This window comes from Pongo pygmaeus, chromosome 5, assembly GCF_028885625.2.
Source record: "Pongo pygmaeus isolate AG05252 chromosome 5, NHGRI_mPonPyg2-v2.0_pri, whole genome shotgun sequence".
NCBI classification, from domain to species: Eukaryota; Metazoa; Chordata; class Mammalia; order Primates; family Hominidae; genus Pongo; species Pongo pygmaeus.
In genome coordinates, this window is record NC_072378.2 from 38,044,959 (window position 1) to 38,064,735 (window position 19,777).

General features: G+C 48.3%; 1 protein-coding gene across 4 annotated transcripts in view; it reads right to left on the bottom strand.

Annotated features, from left to right (window-relative positions):
• Positions 1 to 19,777, bottom strand: part of MDGA1 (MAM domain containing glycosylphosphatidylinositol anchor 1) — a 67,253-nt gene that overhangs the window by 19,802 nt on the left and 27,674 nt on the right. For all 4 annotated transcript variants that reach the window (XM_054492338.2, XM_054492337.2, XM_054492340.2 and 1 more), the window contains exons 2-7: positions 13,431 to 13,570; positions 7,703 to 7,877; positions 5,170 to 5,366; positions 4,270 to 4,402; positions 3,744 to 4,013; positions 1,480 to 1,809 (exon numbers count right to left, since the gene is read on the bottom strand). In XM_054492338.2, coding sequence (XP_054348313.1) covers positions 1,480 to 1,809; positions 3,744 to 4,013; positions 4,270 to 4,402; positions 5,170 to 5,366; positions 7,703 to 7,877; positions 13,431 to 13,570 — 1,245 coding nt within the window. The remainder of the gene's footprint in view (positions 1 to 1,479; positions 1,810 to 3,743; positions 4,014 to 4,269; positions 4,403 to 5,169; positions 5,367 to 7,702; positions 7,878 to 13,430; positions 13,571 to 19,777) is intronic.

Consider the following 19,777-nt stretch of genomic DNA (forward strand, 5'->3'; position numbering starts at 1 on the left):
CTGGTCCCCCGGTATTTCCAAAGCAGAACTCACTTTTCCAAATCCTCTCCATCTCCTGGGTCTCCACCTCAGAGTCTCCCAACTCAAAACGAGACCTGAAGTCAGCCTGGCCTATATTCCTTCTTCCCCAGCACTAGTAAGTACTAGGGATTCCACTTCTTAAACATTTCTAAATATATCCATTCTCGGTCCTTCTGTCCTACTCCGGGCCCTGGCCTATTTTAAGACTTCATCTTCTCTTGCCCTAGTGTGTTATCACAGGCTGCTAGTCTGTCCTACAACATCCTTGCCCTTTTTTCCTAAGTAATAGGATACCTGGTTTTCAGCAGGGCTTATAGCCACCCAGAAAAAAGACTACATCTCCCAGCCTGCATTATCGTTAGCTACAGCCACGTGACTAAATTCTCACCAATGGGATACTAAGGAAAATGAGGGTGTTTAAAAGAAGCTGTACCCCTCTTCTCCTTCCTGCAGAAAATAATGCAGAATAATGGCTGCAGCTGGAACTGCCATCATGGGCAACGTGGCACATGCTAAGGATGATGGAAGAGCAAGCCAGGTGGAGCCTGGGGCCCTGAGGACTTGGTAGAGCAGAGCCCCTATACTAGCCCTGACTGCTCACCAGCAGAGTTTTACATGAAGAAGAAATACACGTCTAGCTAGTTTAAGCCACTGTTAATTAGGGTTATTTCTGTTAATAACACTGTTAATTTCTTTTATTCATGGCAGAACTTAATTCAACCCAACACACTGCCCAATCAGAGGGTCTTTTGAAGACTTCCATGAGTCCCATTGCACATCACATCAAACAAATTAAAATGTACCCATGTTCTACATTAAATATAATTTAAATATAAAGTTCTTATTTGTAAATAGCTCTACAAGGCAAGCTAAGGTCCAGTGATCTAGTTAGTATAATATATACTCTATAAACATTTATGCATTTATTAGCTTTAATTGTGCAGTTGTTTCTTTGTATTTTGGAACCAATTAATTTATTTTTTCAGGCCCTTAAGACACTTCCATGCCCTAGGCATCAGGCCTATGAGCCAAATGGAGGAAACAGCCCTGGTCCCCTGCCCTGGCTCTAAGACATTCCAACTCCCAAGCCCTCTACACACCGTACAGGCTAAAGAGTAGTCTCTCCCTTTGAGGCTGCACTGCCCTCACGGAACTCTTTCCAGACTCTCATGTATCACAGTTTGCAATGATATATTTATTTGTGACACCATCTGAAACGTGTTTGCCTTTCCTCCTAAGCTCTATGAGGGCAGAGCCTGTTTTGCTCACCACTCTACCCCAGGACCTAGCACAGTGCCTGGCATATTAACAGGGACTCAATAAAAGCATGTGGCATGAGCATATGGTGGCCTCCTCACTCTGGCTTCCCTTTCCCAAGCCGTTGCCGCCCCACTACCTCCTGTCTGTTGGGCCTCTCCACCCCCCTCACATTTCCCCAGTGCCCCTCCAGCTGCCAACCTGTCTCAGAGGAGATGTTGACCTCGACGCTGAGGTCGGGCACGGGTGCCCCTGGGAAAGAAGCCATGCACAGGTAGGTGCCATAGTCACTGAAGTGCAGGTCAATGAGCTCTAGGCTGCTGGTGACTGCGGGCAGCTCAGGATCATTGCGGGTCACCAGCAGCCGCTTGGACATGCGTGCCGGCTTGCCATTCTTGAACCACTGGTAGGTCACCTTCTCCTGGGGCACTGCATCCACATGGCATGATAGCTTCAGGTCCTGGCCCAGCTGGATGTTCTCACTCTCTTTGATCACGTCAGGAGTGATCTGGAATGTAGCATTCTTCATGGCTGTGAGTGGATGGGGAGGGAAGGGTAGCTGGGGTTGGCCTGACTCCAGGGGTCCATGTCCCACCCCAACCCAGACCCAGCTTCTCCCCTCTAACTGGCCCTTCTGGGGATAGGGGGCTACGACTCCCCCAGGTGGAACTATCATTTTTCTCTACTTGAAAATTGTTTCATTTGTTCAGATGTGCTTTAAAAGTTCAAAAAATGTCACTGCAGAAAAGCAGGTTTGGTAATAACAGAACATACACTATGTGAGAGGCACTGTTGTAAGTACTTAACATGGATTTACTAGTTTAACCCATCCTAGAATCTCTGAAGGAGAGGCTTTATTACCCTCATTTTACAAAGAAGGGAACCGAGGCTCAGACAGTTTAAGTAACTTGCCCAAAATAGTAGCCAATCTTGAATTCAAACTCAGAGTCTGAGCTCTTGACCACTACAATGCTTTGTTTTTATCATTGTTTTAAACCTTAAATATGCAAAATACACATTTGGAAGCATGCACTAGAATATAATAGTGGTTCTATCTAGAGAGTGGAACTGAGGAGAATTGACAATTGAATTCTTACATTTCACTCTTTTGTGCTGTTTGACTCTTTGTAACAAGTGAGTGTAATTTTTGTAATAAGAGACCAATACGATCACTTTACATGCAATTACATAAAAACACAGCATTTAGAAAGAAAAAGGTCTGGCCTCTTAAAAAAATGTGGATCATGTTTGAAATAAGCCAAGAGTTAAATCAAGTTTTTAATCAGGTACCCAACCTTCTGGACAGGACACTGGCACAACAGGCACAAGTCAGGTCTGTGCTGGGAAAGGCGGGCTCCACAGCCACCCTAAGAGGTGACCATAAGTATCTGATGTAAATTGAGATCTTACCAACCCAGGCTTAAAAGGCCAAATGGAATCAGGTGGAGAAAGATAATCTTCTGATGGGAAAAGTACCATCGAAGGAAAAAGTAGTCATTAGTCACAATTTTTAACCTTCTTTCTTGCTCTGATTAAGTAAAAAGTCACAGAGAGCTAGTTTCTTTCTGTGAGGAGAGTCAGAAACTGACTGGTCAGTGAGAGATGAAGAGAGTCCATGTAATCAGTGACTGTCAGTGGAGTTCAGCAGAAGCTGTACTTCATGTTCAAGTGCTAAAGAGCTGGAAACAAGCCTGGATCTTTAAAAACAACAACCAAAACCAAACAGGGAGCGTATATTCAGGGCAACTTGAATTGATGCTCTCAGGTAGCCAAAATATATTTAAAAAAAAAAAAAAAGAAAACAAACAAAAATCTCTAAAGCCACACAAGCAGAAAAATTTAAAGTTTTCTCCTTAATTCAGAGTGTCAAAATCAAGATCATAGTGAGCAGTTAATTACTGAGGCTGAGGTTTAATAAGAAAAATGTTTATACTTCTTTAGACTGTGCTCAAAGTTTTGTATCATTTTTACATTTAGTAATTATCTTCAGATTCACTTAAATACTTCCCTAATAAATATTTCCATATAGGGCATATGGAAATGTGTGTTATTTTCACTTAAATTCAGTTAATCACATAGAAACCACTGTACAGGGAGAAAGCCAGGAAATTACTCTTAAAGCCTAGAATGTCCCCATTTAGCTTTTCCAGCCTCAGTTTCCCAATCTTAAAAAAAAAAAGTAGGTAATCAATCCTAGCCCTTCCTACTTCTTGGATTGTTGAGGTTACATTTGGAAACGTAGATTGTCAACTGTCAATAAAGCTTTATACAAATTTTATTCCTTCTGCCATCTGCTGGCAGTTAGCCGAATTGCAGGGAAATCGAAGGGCGTGGAACATCCTCTGCATGCCTCACCTACCAAAGAGAAGCAGACAGGCCCCTTTCCTAGTTCATTGGTAGCTCTCAAAGACCAGGGACCCTGTCTGCCTCACAACTTCCCTCCCACCCCTTCTGAGGCCACGTACATCGCACCAGCAGGTTGACGGTCTTCTTGGCAGGGTTGCCCACATTGTTGGTGGCTGTGCAGTTGTAGTAGCCAGAGTCCCGGGCCTGCACTGAAGGGATGCTGAGGGTGCCACCTTGGGCCAGAGCACCCAGGGGCAGTGGGCCAGGGCCATGGGACCACTGCAGCTGGGGGAGGGGATCACCGCCTGTCAGCAGACACTGCACCGTCACATTCTCCCCAGGGTTCACCACCAGAGTTTCGTTCACAGACAGCTTCAGGGCTGGTGGTGCTAAGAGGACAAGGAGTGGGGTCTTAGGGGACTGTGAGGCAGGGCTGGATGTTGGGGAGAGTAAGGGGCTAGGAAAACCATAGAGGCTGGAGAAGCCCTTGGGGGAGATGAGAGGGGAGAAGACAGAGCAGGAAGAGGAGGGGAGGGGCCAGACATTAGTGGCAATGTGCCTGGAGTCTCTGTGGGGTGGGGCACTATCTCCTGGTTGGGAGTTAGCTCAGGTAGGGAAGGAGTATGGGGAGGAAAATGCCTGTACCCGTAGTGTTGGTGAGCCGGAAGGTGATGGCCTTGTCTGGGATGCCGCACACGTTACGCACAGACACCTGGCAGGTGTAGCTGGCATAGTCCTGAGGCCGCAGGTTCTTCAGCTTCAGGACCTTGGTCTCCCCCTGGGCAGCAGTGGACCACTGGGGTGAGGTGCCTGCTTGAGTCTCCAGGGATCCCACATACTCATTCACCCAGCACCAGAGCCTACCACAAATGCCTGTCTAATTCCTCTCTTCCCACCCCCACCCTCACCCTCACCATTTAGCCCCAGGGGTCCTGAGCCTGGGGTGGATGCTACACTCTCCATAGCCTTGGCAGTGCCTCATCATGGGCTTCTCTGGGTCTGAGGTTGCCTTGGTGCACACTGGCAAGGACCAGGCCTTGGTTTCTCCAGTCTGGGAAATGGAGGGGTAAGAAGGGAACTTACTCTTATAACCCACACAACATGGGGCTGGCCTGCAGCCACCGCTGAAAGCCCTCCTTGGCAGAATGGCATCACCACCATCTCCTGAGACTATCAGGGCCCATGGGAAGAGGAGTCATCTCCTCGCCCCCAGGTCCTGCTGTGCCTGGCCACAGGTTCCCAATACTCTGCCACCCAGCAGCAGACTGGGATGACCTGTCTGCCCCTAGGGGTGCCTTTTCCTAACTAGCAATGTTTCTGGAGGACATGTTGCCTCGGGGACACTCCTGTCCTCACTGCTGCTCCCTGGCCTTTCCGTCTGATTTTTCTGCCCCAGGCTGTCTGAACTCCAATCAGAATGTGTGTTTCCAAAGTAAGAATAGAATTGTTGAAGTCAGGGCAGTCCCAGAAACTCAGCCCCATGCTCCCCCTCCCCTGTTGGATGCAGGAGAAAAAGTGTGGGGCGAGCCAGCTGCCCGTCCTGACCTGAGTGTAGAGGGGCTCATAGATGTCCACCCCATTGTCCTGGCTGTGGGATAGGGTATCAGAACCCCGCTTCCAGATGAAGCGGGCAGGCGGGTTGGAGTTGACAGTACAGCGCAGGAACACCGTTTTCTCCTGGTAGAAGTTGCCTCGCACATCGCTCACCGTCTGGTGGACCGTCAGCATTGGCTCATCCAGGTCTGCAAGGGCACAGCCCCTATGGAGTCAGGACTGGGTGATCCCAAGGTTGGGGGGCTCAGGCTCCTGGCAGCCCTTAGGAAGAGCTGAGCCACCCTGAACAGACATTTCCAGATTGCCAGATGCCCTCCCAGCCCTGCAAGCTTAACCAACCTGTTAGAGGCAGGGGACAGGACTTTTTCCTTTTTTTTTTTTGAGACAGTCTCGCTCTGTCGCCAGGTTAGAGTACAGTGGCACAATCTTGGCTCACTTCAACCTCCAATTCCCTGGTTCAAGCAATTCTCTTGCCTCAGCCTCCCAAGTAGCTGGGATTACAGACATATGCCACCATGCCCAGCTAATTTTTGTATTTTTAGTAGAGGCGGGGTTTCACCATGTTGGCCAGGATGGTCTCGATCTCCTGACCTTGTGATCTGCCCACCTCGGCCTCCCAAAGTGCTGGGATTATAGGCATCAGCCACTGCGCCCGGCCTCTTTCTTTTTTTTTTTGAGACAGAGTCTCACTGTCACCCAGGCTGAAGGGGAATGGTGCAATCATTGCTCACTGTAGCCTCAACATCCTGGGCTCGATCGATCGTCCCACCTCAGTCTCCTGAATAACTGGGACTACAGGCATGCACCACCACACCTGGCTAATTTTTGTATTTTTTGTACAGACAGGGTTTCACCGTATTGCCCAGACTGTTCTTGAACTCCTGGGCTCAAGCGATCCTCCTGCCTCAGCCTCCCGAAATGCTGGGATGGCAGGTGTGAACCACTGCATCCGGCCAAGACGACAGGACTTGATGCCTTCCCAGACTTCTGAGCTGTGCCTCCCAGCGACCGGCATGAGGGTGTCTAGCTTTGCAATCTCCCATCATGTGATGGAGGAAGCAGCTGCTTCTTCAAATCCTAGTTTAGCTGTTAATTTTTAGTGTGACCCGCCTAAGTCCCTTCTCTCTCTGGGCCTGTTTCCTCATTGGTAAACTAAGGTAGCTTAGTAGTTCTTGGCCCTGTTTGCACAAGAGCATTACGTGGAGATTTTCTTTTTAATACTGATGCCTGGCAGAGCTCACTGATAGTGTCAAAAGTCAGAACAATGATTGTCTCCGGGGGGAGTTATTGACTGGGAGGGGGCATGAAGGAACTTTCTAGAGTCCTGGAAATGTTCTTTCTCTTGAACTGGAAGTTGTTTACACACACACACATATGTAAAAAATCATTAACCTTTGCACTTAAGATTAGTACACTCTATTGATTAATCTTCAATTTAAAAAAATAATTAAAAAGCTTAAGAAAGAATCGATATTTGGCCCCACTCCTGATCAATTACATCAGAATCTCTGGAAGTAAGGCCCAGGCATCCGTTTTTTTAAAGGGTCCCCTAGAGAGCTTAATGTATGGCTGTGAGTCACAGGCACTGACAGTACACATTCCAACATCTTCCAACGAATGTTCCAGCAGCCCATCATTCTGCCCCTTCCACAGCCCACTGGGATAGAAGTCACCACCATGGCCATGAGAGGAGGTGGGCATTGGTGGGGTCCAGGCTATGCCTGCCAGCCTTTTCCAGGGCCAATAACCTAAGAAATGGCCCTCAGCTCCAGGGTTTGGCAGGACCCTGGCTGGCTGATGAGGGACAGAAGAGAGATCTGGGGTGTCACCGTTCATCACTCTACTGAGTCCCACTTAGGGAGTGTGAGGATGTATAGTTAATAGGTAGGTTCATTCTAAGCCTTAAAATGGTGCCAGACAGGCTCCTGGGCCTGGGCCAACAGTTTCTGGGTACCTGACTCAGCCTGATGGATGACTCAGGTAAAGAGGCTCCTCGGGCTAAAGGAACACCCATGGAGAGCAGGTAGGGACTGGTGGCTTCTCATGCAGCTAGCAGTGAGGACTCGGGGAGTGGGGCTTGGTCCTATATGTAATGTAGTAAGGAGGGAAATCTCAGAGCTGCAGCAGGACAAAAGCAGAGACATGAGGTACTGTGGGAAGGGCAGTGGACAATGGGGAAGAGATCCGTGTCCTCTTCTCAGATCTGAGGCTACCCCGCTCCATGCCTGTGGGCAAATCACATGGGACCTCAGTTTTCTCATCTGTAGAAGAGGTGTAAGTCAACCCATCCTGCCCTCCCTGCTCACCTCAAGGGATGTTGGCAAGGTTCATATGGAATTACAGGTGCGAAGGTGTAGATGGTAGAGGGTGGTACACACCGCCCAGTACCTCTTAGGCTCCTTCACCAAGGTCAGCTTCTCCATCCCACCCCATCCCCACTTCCCCACCTCACCTCATCCCTGGGGCGCCCTCTGGCCCAGGCTGGGCTGTCAGGGCCCGGGGAGAGAGGGGGGCCTCAACTCACACTGCACGTCCACGCGGATGGACTTGATGGCCGGCACCCCCACGCCGTTCTCAGCCTTGCAGTAGTAGCGGCCGCCCTGCGTGCGTGCAATACGCTCGATGCGCAGCGTCTCGTTGAACACGGATGTCTCCTGGAACTTGTCCGAGGCGCTACCTGCTGTCTTGGTCCACCGTACCTGGGCCGCCGGGCGGGGCAGAGTCAGACTGTCAGACTCACACGGAGTGGGGGCCTCAGCACTGAGTGCCCTGCAACGGCACCCCCTTTCTCCCATACTTTTTCACAAGCGCACGTGAGGCACACGCAGGCCTAGGAAACGAACCCAGACAGACTCGTGGGAATGCACAGACGGGGTAGGATGCCATGGAGTCAAGAGCTGGGGAATCCGGGATCAGAGGGAAGAGGCTTTAAATGGGGCACGCAGTGCTGTGGTTAAGAGCATGGATTCGGCCGGGCGCGGTGGCTCACGCCACTAATCCCAGCACTTCGGAAGGCCAAGCGGGCGGATCACCTGAGCTCAGGAGTTCGAGACCAACCTGGCCAACATGGCGAAACCATGGCTCTACTAAAAATACAAAAATTAGCCGGGCGTGATGGCTCGCGCCTGTAGTCCCAGCTACTCAGGAGGCTGAGGCAGGAGAATCGCTTGAACCCGGGAGGCGAGGGTTGCAGTGAGCCGAGATCAGGTCACTGCACTCCAGCCTGGGCAACAGAGCGAGACTGTTTCAAAAAAAAAAAGACTGATTTCCATTTTGGTCAATCATTCCAGGGAAAGCCAGCTATCAGGTCCTGAGCAGCCGAATGGAGGGGCTCACTTGGGGAGGAATTGAAGCCTCAGGCCAACAGCCGCGTGAGTTAGCTTGGAAGCAGATCCTCCAGTCTCAGTCATCCTCCAATGACTGCACCCCTGGCTGACAGCTGGATTGCAGCCTTGTGAGAAACCCTGAGCCACAGCCAGCCAGCTAAGCTGCTCCCGGGTTCCTGTCCCGCAGGAACTGTGAGACAGTACATGTTGTTTGAAGCCCCTAAGTTTTGGAGTATTTCTTATGCAGTAACACATGACTAATACACCATGATACCCACTCTGCAAGATTATTATGAGGTTTACAAAGAAAGAATATAAATTCCCTATGTGTGCGGTGTCTGGTATATATTAGTCACTCAACAAATTTCTATTAATATTGTCTTAGATTATAGAAAAATATCAAGGATTGCATGAGAAACCTAAGCCTACTACTCAAGGTGCCAGAGTTTTAAGAAAAACAGATCAGTTCTAGATAACTAAGTCTAAGGAGTGGGGTAGAGGTAGGGGCAGTGGGTAGGGACTTCAGTCTTTAAATAGGGAGGCTTGCTTATTACAGAGACAGGGTAGGCAGCCTGATCCTGGTGAACAGGTCAGGCCAGAGGCCAGAAAAGCAAGGCTAGGGAGAAGGGGTGAAAGGGCAACCTTTCTCACGCAGGGAGGGACCACCCAGGACCACAGTGTTGCTGCTCTCATCCCCTGCCCGCATTTGACTCTACTCCCATGGAGCTAGAGGTTACAAAACCTGGGAAAAGTTAGAGGCAGTTTCAGGCAAGACATACCAGATCAGAGAGTGCTTTGGCGAGATAACAGGGACATGAAAACATTTGATCCTTTTGTACTTGATGTTTTATGTTTACATAAAACATTTTGTCGAGATGGAGTTTGTTTACATACTGCTCAAGCATTGGTATGCTTTATGCATCTGAGAATTCCTACCTTTTTTCAATTCTACAAAATTCTCAGTCTTTATCTCTCCTTTTTTTTTTTTTTTTTTTAATCACTAGAGATGAGGTCTTGCTTTGTCACCCAGGCTGGAGTGCAGTGGTACTCTTGGGCTCAAGGATCCTCCTGCCACAGCCTCCCAAGTAGCTAGGACTAGAGGTGTGTGCCACCACACCTGGCTAACTTTTTTTTTTTTTTTTTTTGGTAGAGCTAGGGTCTCACTATGTTGCCCAGGCTGGTCTTGAACTCCTGGCCTGAAGCAGTCCTCTCACCTTGGTCTCCCAAAGTGCTAGGATTACAGGTATGAGCTACTGCACCTGGCCCTTCATCTCTTTAAATATTGCCTCCTCTCTTTTTCTGTTCATTCCTTCCAGAATGCCTAAATTTATGTTGTAGCCTCTCATTCTATCCTCCATGTCTCTCAACTTCTTTTTCACATCTCCTGTCTCTTTGTCTTCCCTGGACTCCATTGGAAACGCATGGTTGATTTCCTCAGATCTATTATCCAATTCAGTAATATTTTCTTTAGCTATCTCTAGGGTACTGAGGCCAACATTTTTAAAGACTATATTATTTTTATTTCTAGGATTTCTGTTTGCTAATTTCTGTACCTAACTGATCAGGTTTTATAATCTCCTGTCTTATGGATTCTATTCCTTCCATTATCTCTTCCAATATTTAAATTTTTTTAATTTTGGAGAGCCTTTCAAATTGCTCTATTTTCTCTAGTTCCTCAGTTGTGAATTATTCACCTTGTTGGGTCTATGGACTGACTCTTCTGGCACTGTATTTTTTAATATTTTAAAATTTTACTCCACAGGTTTGTACTCAGTGGGATTATCTTCCATAGAAGTCCTACTTGGACCTTTATGGTCCTGTTTCTCATTCACTACTTGGGTATAGGTGGTTGCCTATACCCAAGATCATGGGTTCATATGTCCAAAACATTTTTATGTTGGTTTCTCAGGTTAGAGTTTCCTCACTATTTGGATATTGCAAAATACAGACAGGTTTAGGGTTATGCTATCTTATAGGTGGCTGCATTTATATCCACACCCTGAAGGAGAGTCTGTTCCCTGCAGTGACTCTGGGCTGTGGGACAGAGATCTTCTGGTCCTCATTCATAGACGATGCCACTCTTGTTGAGTTTCCAGCTTTAGGTAGAGTTCAATTCCAGCTCCCAGCCATGGATGGACCTGTAGCCTCAATGCATACCCCTTATGTGTGTGTTAATACAACTATCAGTACAGTGTGTATGCAGTGCCAGTCTCTTCATGGGCTAGGCTCCTCAACTTCTGCTACCTGCCATCACTGTAGATTCCATCTGCACTGTAGAAATGGCATCTGCATTTCTGGCCCCCAGATATCCCTCCTTCTCACAGCTTGTTTGGAGTGAGGCACTGCATGTTCCCTCCGTCCCTCATCTTGACCACTAAGTGGGCCATGAGATGGTATTTCCCTTGTTTCTCTAGTAGTCTGGATGCTCCATGAGAACAGAAACTATAGGGGCATCTTTAGGACCCATAACTTTGCTTGGCATGTAGCAGGTGCTCAATAAATATTTCTTATAATGAAACAAGCAAAAAAGCTAGAAGGCATTTTAGGAGAGGCAAGCAACTTTGGCCAAAGCAGGAATGAACAGATTGTACTTGGGGGGATGATGGGGAGGCAAGTCTGACTGGAGCACAGGGTGTGAGGAGGGTGGCAGTGGGAGATCAGACAAGAGAGGCAGGTGGAGGCCAGATTGTAGAAGGTCTTCAATTCCATCCCTAAGAGCTTAAATGAATCTGGTAAATGAAGGGGAGCCATCGAACATCTCTGAGCAGGGGAGTGATATGATGTAGCACAACAGGGGTTATCATTCTGGTAGCAAAGTGCAGGAACGGATTGAAGGGGGCCGGGTGCAGTGGCTCATGCCCGTAATCCCCGCACTTTGAGAGGCTGAGGCAGGAGGATCACTTGAGCCCAGGAGGTCAAGATCAGCATGGGCAACATGGTGAAACCCTGTCTCTGAAAAAAAAAAAAAAAAAAAAAAAATTAGCTGGGCATGGAGGCACATGCCTGTAGTCCCAGGTACTTGGGAGGCTGAGGGGGAAGGATTGCTTGAGCCCAGAAGGTCAAGGCTGCAGTGAGCCTTATTGCACAACTACACTCCAGCCTGGGCCACACAGCAAGACCCTATCTCGGAAAAAAAAAAAAAATAGATGGGAGGAGGGGTGAGGTGAGAGATTGGGAGGTCAGTTTAGAGTCTACTGCAATGGTCCAAGTGACAGGACTGATAGGCTGACCCAGAGGGGTAATGAAGAAAAGAGAGGAGAAGATCCACGCAAGAGACACAAAAAGAAAGGCGTGCCGGTACAGTGGTTCACATCTGTAATCTCAGCACTTAGGGAGGCTGAAGCAGGAGAAATGCTTGAAGCCAGGAGTTCAAGACCAGCCTAGGTAATATAGGGACACACCCTGTATCTACAAAAAAAATTAAAAATGATCCAGGCACGGTGACACACACCCATGGTCTCAGCTACTTGGTCAGATGAGGTGGGAGGATCACTTGAGCACAGGAGGTCGAGGCTACAGTAAGCTGTGATCATGCCACTGCACTCAGCCTGGGCAACAAAGTGAGACCCCATCTCAAAAAGAAAAGAAAAGAAAAGAAAACAAGGAAGGCCTCAGAGTCTGGCTAGTTGTGAGGAATGAGAAGATGCAAGGTCAAATATGCCCAAGGGTTCGCGCCTGGGTGGTGGAACAAATGAAACCACTGATGGAAATAGAAAGCTAGGTACACACACACACAGCCACAACCACACATGACCCATACAGGGACACCCAAGGGGACACACACAGATGGCCAGTGCAGCCTTAGGGAGAATGACCCAGCGCCCTCACTGGCTTTTAGGGAGGACCATCCATCCTTTAATGATCACACCTAACACAGACATCGACCTACTCCAGCAGCATTGTTTTCCCTTCTAAAACACGCCTTTGAGAAGGAGCAGCAGTGATCATAGTTTTTTTTGTCCATCTGCCTGTCTCAAGGCCAAACCTACTAAAGCCATCTATGTTCCCAAAATGATCTAGAAAAAATAATCTTGTATTTCACTGTCCTTTCTGGGATCCAATTGTCACCCTTTGTGTTGCTATTAAAGGTCACAGCAGCTCACCAGCAAATTCCTCCCATCCCTTCAGCCCACCTCCTCTCTACCTCCTTCCCTCAGCTCTCAGTGATCACGGGCCAGTGCTTCCTGCCTGAGCCATACACTTCGTCTGTGACAAAATTCATCTGGCATTCCCAGATTCTTATTTTCTGTTTCTTTCTAATTGCTTTGGATCTTTGGACCTCAAGGGTGTGAAGCTTGCCTGCCAGAAGCCTGAAGTAGATAGAGATCACGTTTTGTATGCTGCTTGCCCCTCCTGGAGTTCTCAACTCAAAGATGGACATGCTGGGAGGAAGCAGAGTTAGCTAAGAGGACACTGGTTCTGGATTCAATGTCTGCTTCCATCCTCACAAGAGCTGCGTGCACTTGGGAGTTTACCCAACTTCACTGAGTCGCAAATTCCTCAGCTGCAAAAGGGGGTCACTAATGCCTTCCTCACTGCACAGCTGTGAGGCTCCAAAGGGAAAACACTGGAGAAAGTGCCTGGCATCGTGCCTGGTACATGGTCTGCCCACAGACACACTAGAGGGTGCATCTAAGGATGTGTCTGCTCAACAGATCCGTGGAATGGAGTGGAATTGAACAACCGGCATTCCATTTTTCCCCTCAGCCGTCCATGTTTTCAGGTGAATGAGCCCGTAGCCTCCAGCCCTTCCCCACAGAGTTAATTTTCTGCTATTTCCCCAGCCCCCATTTCCTGTTCTCTGACTCCATGCTGCGGTGCATCGGTGCATCGTGAGTCCTCATCTCCTGCTGCTTCTTCTTAAGTGCTGAGCCCAGGCAAGGTGAGGGTAGGAGGGGCCTGAGCAAGGCTGGGCTGGGGGCTTACCTGGGGTCGAGGGTGCCCTGTTACAAGGCACTGCAGCATGAGGGTGTCCCCCTCCCGGATGGTGTAGACACGCTCGCTGATATTGTCCTCTTTCACCACACATGCCTGGCCCGCATGCACAATCTGCGCCTGGGCTGGAGCTGGCAGGAGAGGATGGAGGAGGAGGTTTAGAAAAGAGGTGCCAAGGCCAGAAGAAGTCTGAGGCTCCCTCCTAAGTGTGTCTGGGAGGGGTCAGCCCAGATCTCCCCAGGCCATTCCTCAGAGGCCTGACCCCACTGAGCCCAGGAAAGAATCCTCCCAGGACCTCTAGGCCAGAACCAGGAGGGCCAGGAACTCAGGAAAGGGACAGTTCCCCAACACCTTGCAAGAGAGCTGTGCTTTTCAGTGGGCTGATTGTGTGAAGGGGCTTTGTCATCTGTACAGACTGGTCGTCACTCAGTTAGCATGACCATCTTAGCAGTCCTGGTGGTGGATGCTGTAGGCACCCCTCCCAGCTCCCCAAGGTGACAGGTGCATCCATCCCCAGCTGCTGACAGCTCAGGGTGCTCACCTTCCCCAGGGAATTGCCTTTAGCCAAGAGAGCTGCCTTGGCCAGAAATGCCAAATGCCTAGGAGATTACCCCCTCTCCCCCACAATACACACACACACACACACACACACACACACACACACACACACGAGGTGGGGTGACTATGGCACTGTCGTACTCCAGAGCTCCCCTGGAAACAGGCTGAGGCTAAGCTTCCTGAGCCACATCTTTGCTTGGCTGCCTCACTCATTCCCTCAGTTTCTCTTGAGAGCATTTTCCCAGCAAATCACTTGCCTAAACCATAACTCCCCAGCCCCAACCATCTCAGGCTTTGCTTTTAGAGAGCCTAACCTAAGACAGACAGACAGACAGACAGACAGACACACACACACACACACGCTTTTAGAGAGCCTAAGACAGACAGACAGACAGACAGACAGACACACACACACACACACACACACACACACCTGGCTGCACATTGCCCTCCCCGAAGGCCTTCATTGTTTTTTCATTGCTCTCTGAGCATGTGTCCAGCTTCTTCTCCAAGGGACAGAAATGCTCACAGAAGTTGGGGCCTGGGAGCTGGCAAAAGGCTGTGGCTCCTCCCTGACCTCTCGCACAGTGCCCAGGGCTGGGCTGTGGCCCAGGCTAGGGGACCAAAGCCAGGATATGGCTGGATGGGCCCAGTGGGAAATGACTGAACTTGCCAAGGTCACAGCCCCTGCCTCATTGTCTAGCCCCATTGTCCTAAAGGCAAACCAGGTCCCAGCCCCCCAGTGCTTAAACTCTAGGAAGAGGAAAAGACCCTAACTTCACAGGTTCTGCTCACAGCTGAGAAGGGAGAGAGTGAAGGTAGAAGAGCTGATGCTGGGCATGAGGAACACAAGGAGGTACAAATGACGTCCCTGCTCTAAAGAGGGGCACAGGGGTGTTAAAATAGAAATCATAAGAGTGATGGAACCGACTCTGCAGCTAAGAGATATCAAATTACAAACAGGACCTAAGGCCATGCCAGGCCCGGGGTAAGTCACACCCCCTACACTTAAAGAATAAGCTATGTTCTGGCTGCCACAAGGCTTTCTGTTTTCTCTAACAGCTAAACAAGCCCTGGCCTGGAGATAAGCAATATTGAAACAATTGCAGACCATCTACTGTCAGATACCGACTAACTGGCCTCCTGTTCCACCAGCCATAACTACACCTTTGATCAGACAAGAGACTGATTTCAGTAGCTTTCTCCTGATAAAAGACCAGCAACCATGGACTGGTTCTGGCCAGTTGACAGAGGCTGCCCACTAAGTGCCTTTGTGTCTTCTGTGTCACCTTTTGACACATAGGCCAGATTGTGGTGCATTTAAATGTTGTCTGCACCCCAAAGTGAACATGAGACGCATGTAACATGCACATTTGCTTACTATGCATGTGTGCATTCCCCCTTTGTGAATATTCATAGCTCCTCCCATAACCTGTTGAAAATGTATACCTGGCCCTCCTGTTCAGCAGAAATTCCTGTCTCACCTTTCCTCCTTCAAAGTGACTGCTTTCAGTCTCTGCCAGAGGCTACGCTTCCCAGCCTATTAGGATGGCCACCCCATAGGACGCAACCCTCTATAAGAAATAAAGCTCTTGGCTGGGTGCGGTGGCTCACACCTGTAATCCCAGCACTTTGGGAGGCCGAGGCGGGTGGATCACGAGGTCAGGAGTTCAAGACCAGCCTGATCAACATGCTGAAACCCCGTCTCTACTAAAAATACAAAAAAAAAAAAAATTAGCTGGGCATGGTGGTGCGCACCTGTAATCTCAGCTACTCAGGAAGCTGAGGCAGGAGAATTGCTTGAACCTGGGAGGTGGAAGTTGCAGTGAGCAGAGATCGAGCCACTGCACTCCAGCCTGGGCCACAGAGGGACACTCCGTCTCAAAAAAAAAAAAAGAAAGCTGTCTTCTCTGAATTTATAATTCTCATGATTCTTCAGTTAACAGAGGTAAGAAGATAAATAAGAAGATAAAGCCTGTACAGAAAATGTACAACTTCCTCCAGGAAATGTCCCATGACTGACAGGCACCTTCCTTATGTGTCTAGAGTGTGCATCACTCCACCAGTGGAACAATAAAGCATCAGGCCTGTGTTTCTGTCAAATTCAGGATTCTCGTCTTTCTGCCTACCAGACCTCAAGCTTTAACTTGGGATCCCCAGCACAAGGCCTTGAACATAGCAGGTGCTCAGTGAACGTTGAACGAATGGATTTATAAAGACGTCCCATGGTGAAGTTGCTGGGGGAGAGATTTAGAAGGCCCTGGGATCTCTTCTAGATTTAGAAGGCCCTGGGATCTCTCTTTAGAAGAGAGATTTAGAAGGCCCTGGGATGTCAGAAAACAGGCATCACCATCTTCTGGAGGAAGAACCACAGAAGGTTCCATGGAAAAGGTAGCTTTTGAACCAAGCCTCAGGGAACAGGGAGGCTCTATGCTAGTTGACAGGGCAGAGTCCCAAATTATATTACACAGGGTAAACTTCTAGTGATCTTTGGACATTAGTTTTCTCATCTCTAAAATGAAGAGAACACTACCAACCCTAAGAACTCACAATGGTAGATGTGATGATAACACAGGATAAATGAAAAATGCTTAGTAGTGTCATAATGTGTTTTACAGATGCTGTAAATAGGGCCTTCCCCCAACAATGATGGGACAGACATGAATTAATCACAGGGATAGAGTCCACAGAGGTAGCCTGGCAGCAGGTCGATAAACTTGGTCAGCAACTGGGAGTGACACAGGCTATGTTTAACCATGAGGGTCTCTGCAAACAGCAGCGGGTTCAGAAAACAATGGTAGCTGCCACCAACCCAGAGTCTGAGTGTCCAGGTGACCCTCCTGCCTGCCTGGCTGCTACAGAGGAATCAAACTGGCTGGCTGTCAGGAGACAAGCAATGTATGCCTTGGGCAAGCCAATTCACCACCTTGGGCCTCAGTTTCCCTACCCGTAGGAAAGGTAGATTAGATGACTTCTGAAGTCTTTTTCAACTCACACTTTCTATGAATTTTGTAATCAGCACATAGTCCCTATATAAGATGCACTCTAGAATCTGGGAACTGGGCCCAAAACTGTCACCTCATGCAATAAAAATGCATGAACATCTTTCACCATACGTGAAAGAGATAGCCATCTGTGGCCAAAGTCCTAGGGAAATCTCATCAAGAAACAACCCACCAAAAGATGATGTGCATGCTGGTTGCTGATAAGACCAAGAGGCCTGGGGTGCCTCTCAACAAGGAAGACATCGATTTAACAGGCTCCAATGGAAGATAAGCTGTAATCTTGGACACTGCGGCTTGCCTGTAGCAAGGCAGTATTGTAATGACAGAAGCTTTGGTGACAGATAAGGAATACTGAAAAAGAGCTGGAGAGCTGGACTTTCTTAGAGCACAGCTAGCACAGGCCAGGGAAGATGGAGCCTGATCAGCAGACACAGGGCCTCTGGTCACCTGACAGGTGTATTTCCCCACTGGAGATGGGGCCATGAGTGGATATCAGAGATGACACTGTTAAGATTATCCAGCTCCTGGCCAGGTGTGGTGACTCACTTACAATCCCAGCACTTTGGGAGGCTGAGGCGGGAGGATCACTTGAGCCCAGGACTTCTAGACCAGCCTGGGCAACATAGTGAGGCTCTGTTTCTGCAAAAATTAGCCGGGCATGGGGGTGTGTGCCTGCAGTCCCAGCTATTCAGGAGGCTGAGGCAGGAGGATCATTTGAGCCCAAGAATTCAAGGCTGCAATGAGCTATGATCATGCCACTGCATTCCAGCCTGGGCAACAGAGTGAGATTCTGTCTTTTTTTTTAAAAAAAAAAAAAAAAGGGTGACCCACCTCCCTTTGATGACCTTAAGTATTAAGACACCCAACTCTAAAATGCTAGAACCACTTTGGAAGAAATTCGGACAGTACCTACTAAAGGTAAACAGGTGTATACCCCATGATGTAGCAATTCCACTCCTGGGTATGTATCCCGTAGAAATGAGTACTTATGGCAACCAAACAATAAGTACAAAGATATTCACAGTGGCTTTATTCGCAATCGCTAAAAACAAGAACAACCTATGTGTCATCCATCAAGAGTTCTATGAGTAAATAAGTTCTGGTATCTTCATACAAAGGAATATTCCCCATAAGTGAAAAAGGTAAACTATAGATAGACATGACACTGTTGAATCTCACAGGCGCAATTTAAGTGAAAGAACCCAGACACAAACATACAGTGAATTGTAATGCTAAAGACAGAAAAAAAAAAAGAATACATGGTGTGCAATTTCATTTATTCAAAACTTAAAACTGGAAAAACTTATCTGAGGGTTAACAGAGGCCTAACACTGATTGCCCTTGGGTGGGGTGGGAGATTATTTGCTGGGAAGGGCACAAGAGAACTAACTTTTTCTCTCTTTCTCTCTCTCTTTCTCTCTTTCTTTCCTTTCTTTCTTTCTTTTTTGAGACGGAGTCTAGCTCTGTAGCCCAGGCTGGAGTGCAGTGGCACGATCTCAGCTCACTGCAACCTCTGCCTCCCAGGTTCAAGCAATTCTCCTGCCTCAGCCTCCCGAGTAGCTGGGATTACAGGTGTCCGCCACCACGCCCAGGTAATTTTTGTATTTTTAGTAGAGACAGGTTTTCACTGTGTTGGCCAGGCTGGTCTCGAACTCCTGATCTCATGATCCGTCCTCCTCGGCCTCCCAAAGAGCTGGGATTACAGACATGAGCCACTGCACCCGACCAAGAGAACTTTCTTGGGGAGAAGAAACATCTGGTGAGATGGAAATGTTGGACATTTTGATCTGAGTGGTGGTTGCACAGTGTCTGGATACACAAATAAAAACACATCAAGGTATCTGCTTTGGACTTCACCATATTATACCTTCTAAATTACACCTCAGTTTTTAGAAAACAGCATCCACTGTCCTGGGATGATATTAACCATTGAGATTATCCAGGATTATCCATTTACTATTATAGTTACCCAACTCCCTTTATTCTCACTCTTACTTGATGAGCCACTTCCCATTGCTGATTTGGTTCCAGGTACAGTTTTCCTTCTGAAATGAGTCCTCACTAGTAGTACATTACCTAGTGCCCCTTGACCTTGGTCTTTCAATTTGCTCATCACCCCCCACTGAGTTTCTTTAACATGAGTCAACCTCCCATTGGCTCAGGTCACCCTTGGAATGGCCAGAACCATGTTTCTGACCCTGAACCCCAAAGGGTCCCTGCCCCGCTGAACCTCAGCCTCCATCCAGCTCCACACACCCTAGGAAGGCACTGCCTGCAGCAGCATCTCCTGATTTGGAAGGCAACCCGGGCAGGGCTGTTTCAAGATACACCATGACATGATCCTTTCATTCAGTCTGTAGAACAATAAATGCTTCTGGGCCAGGCGCTGTGCTGGGCACTGGAGATACTGTCATGAAAAGCAAAGAAGGAATGGCTCTCAAAGAGCATTGCTGGGGAGATGGATAGCAAAAAAGGAAACAGAAATGGACAGGGTGGTTTCAGAGTGTGTTAAATGCTATGATGACTCGAAAACAGGGAGTTGTGATAAGGAATGGTGGGGAGAGGAAAGGTCTGCTTTAGAGAGATGGAAAGAGCACAGCTGTGGAGTCACACTATCTGGGGCCCATTCCTGGCTCTGCTACCCACTAGCTGGGTGATGCTGTGTGATGCTGGGCAAATTACTTAACCTCTCTGAGCCTCAGCCTCTTCATTTATAAAATAAGAACAATGATGCCTTCTCCCAGGGCTGGTAATGAGGGGCTAATGCAATATATG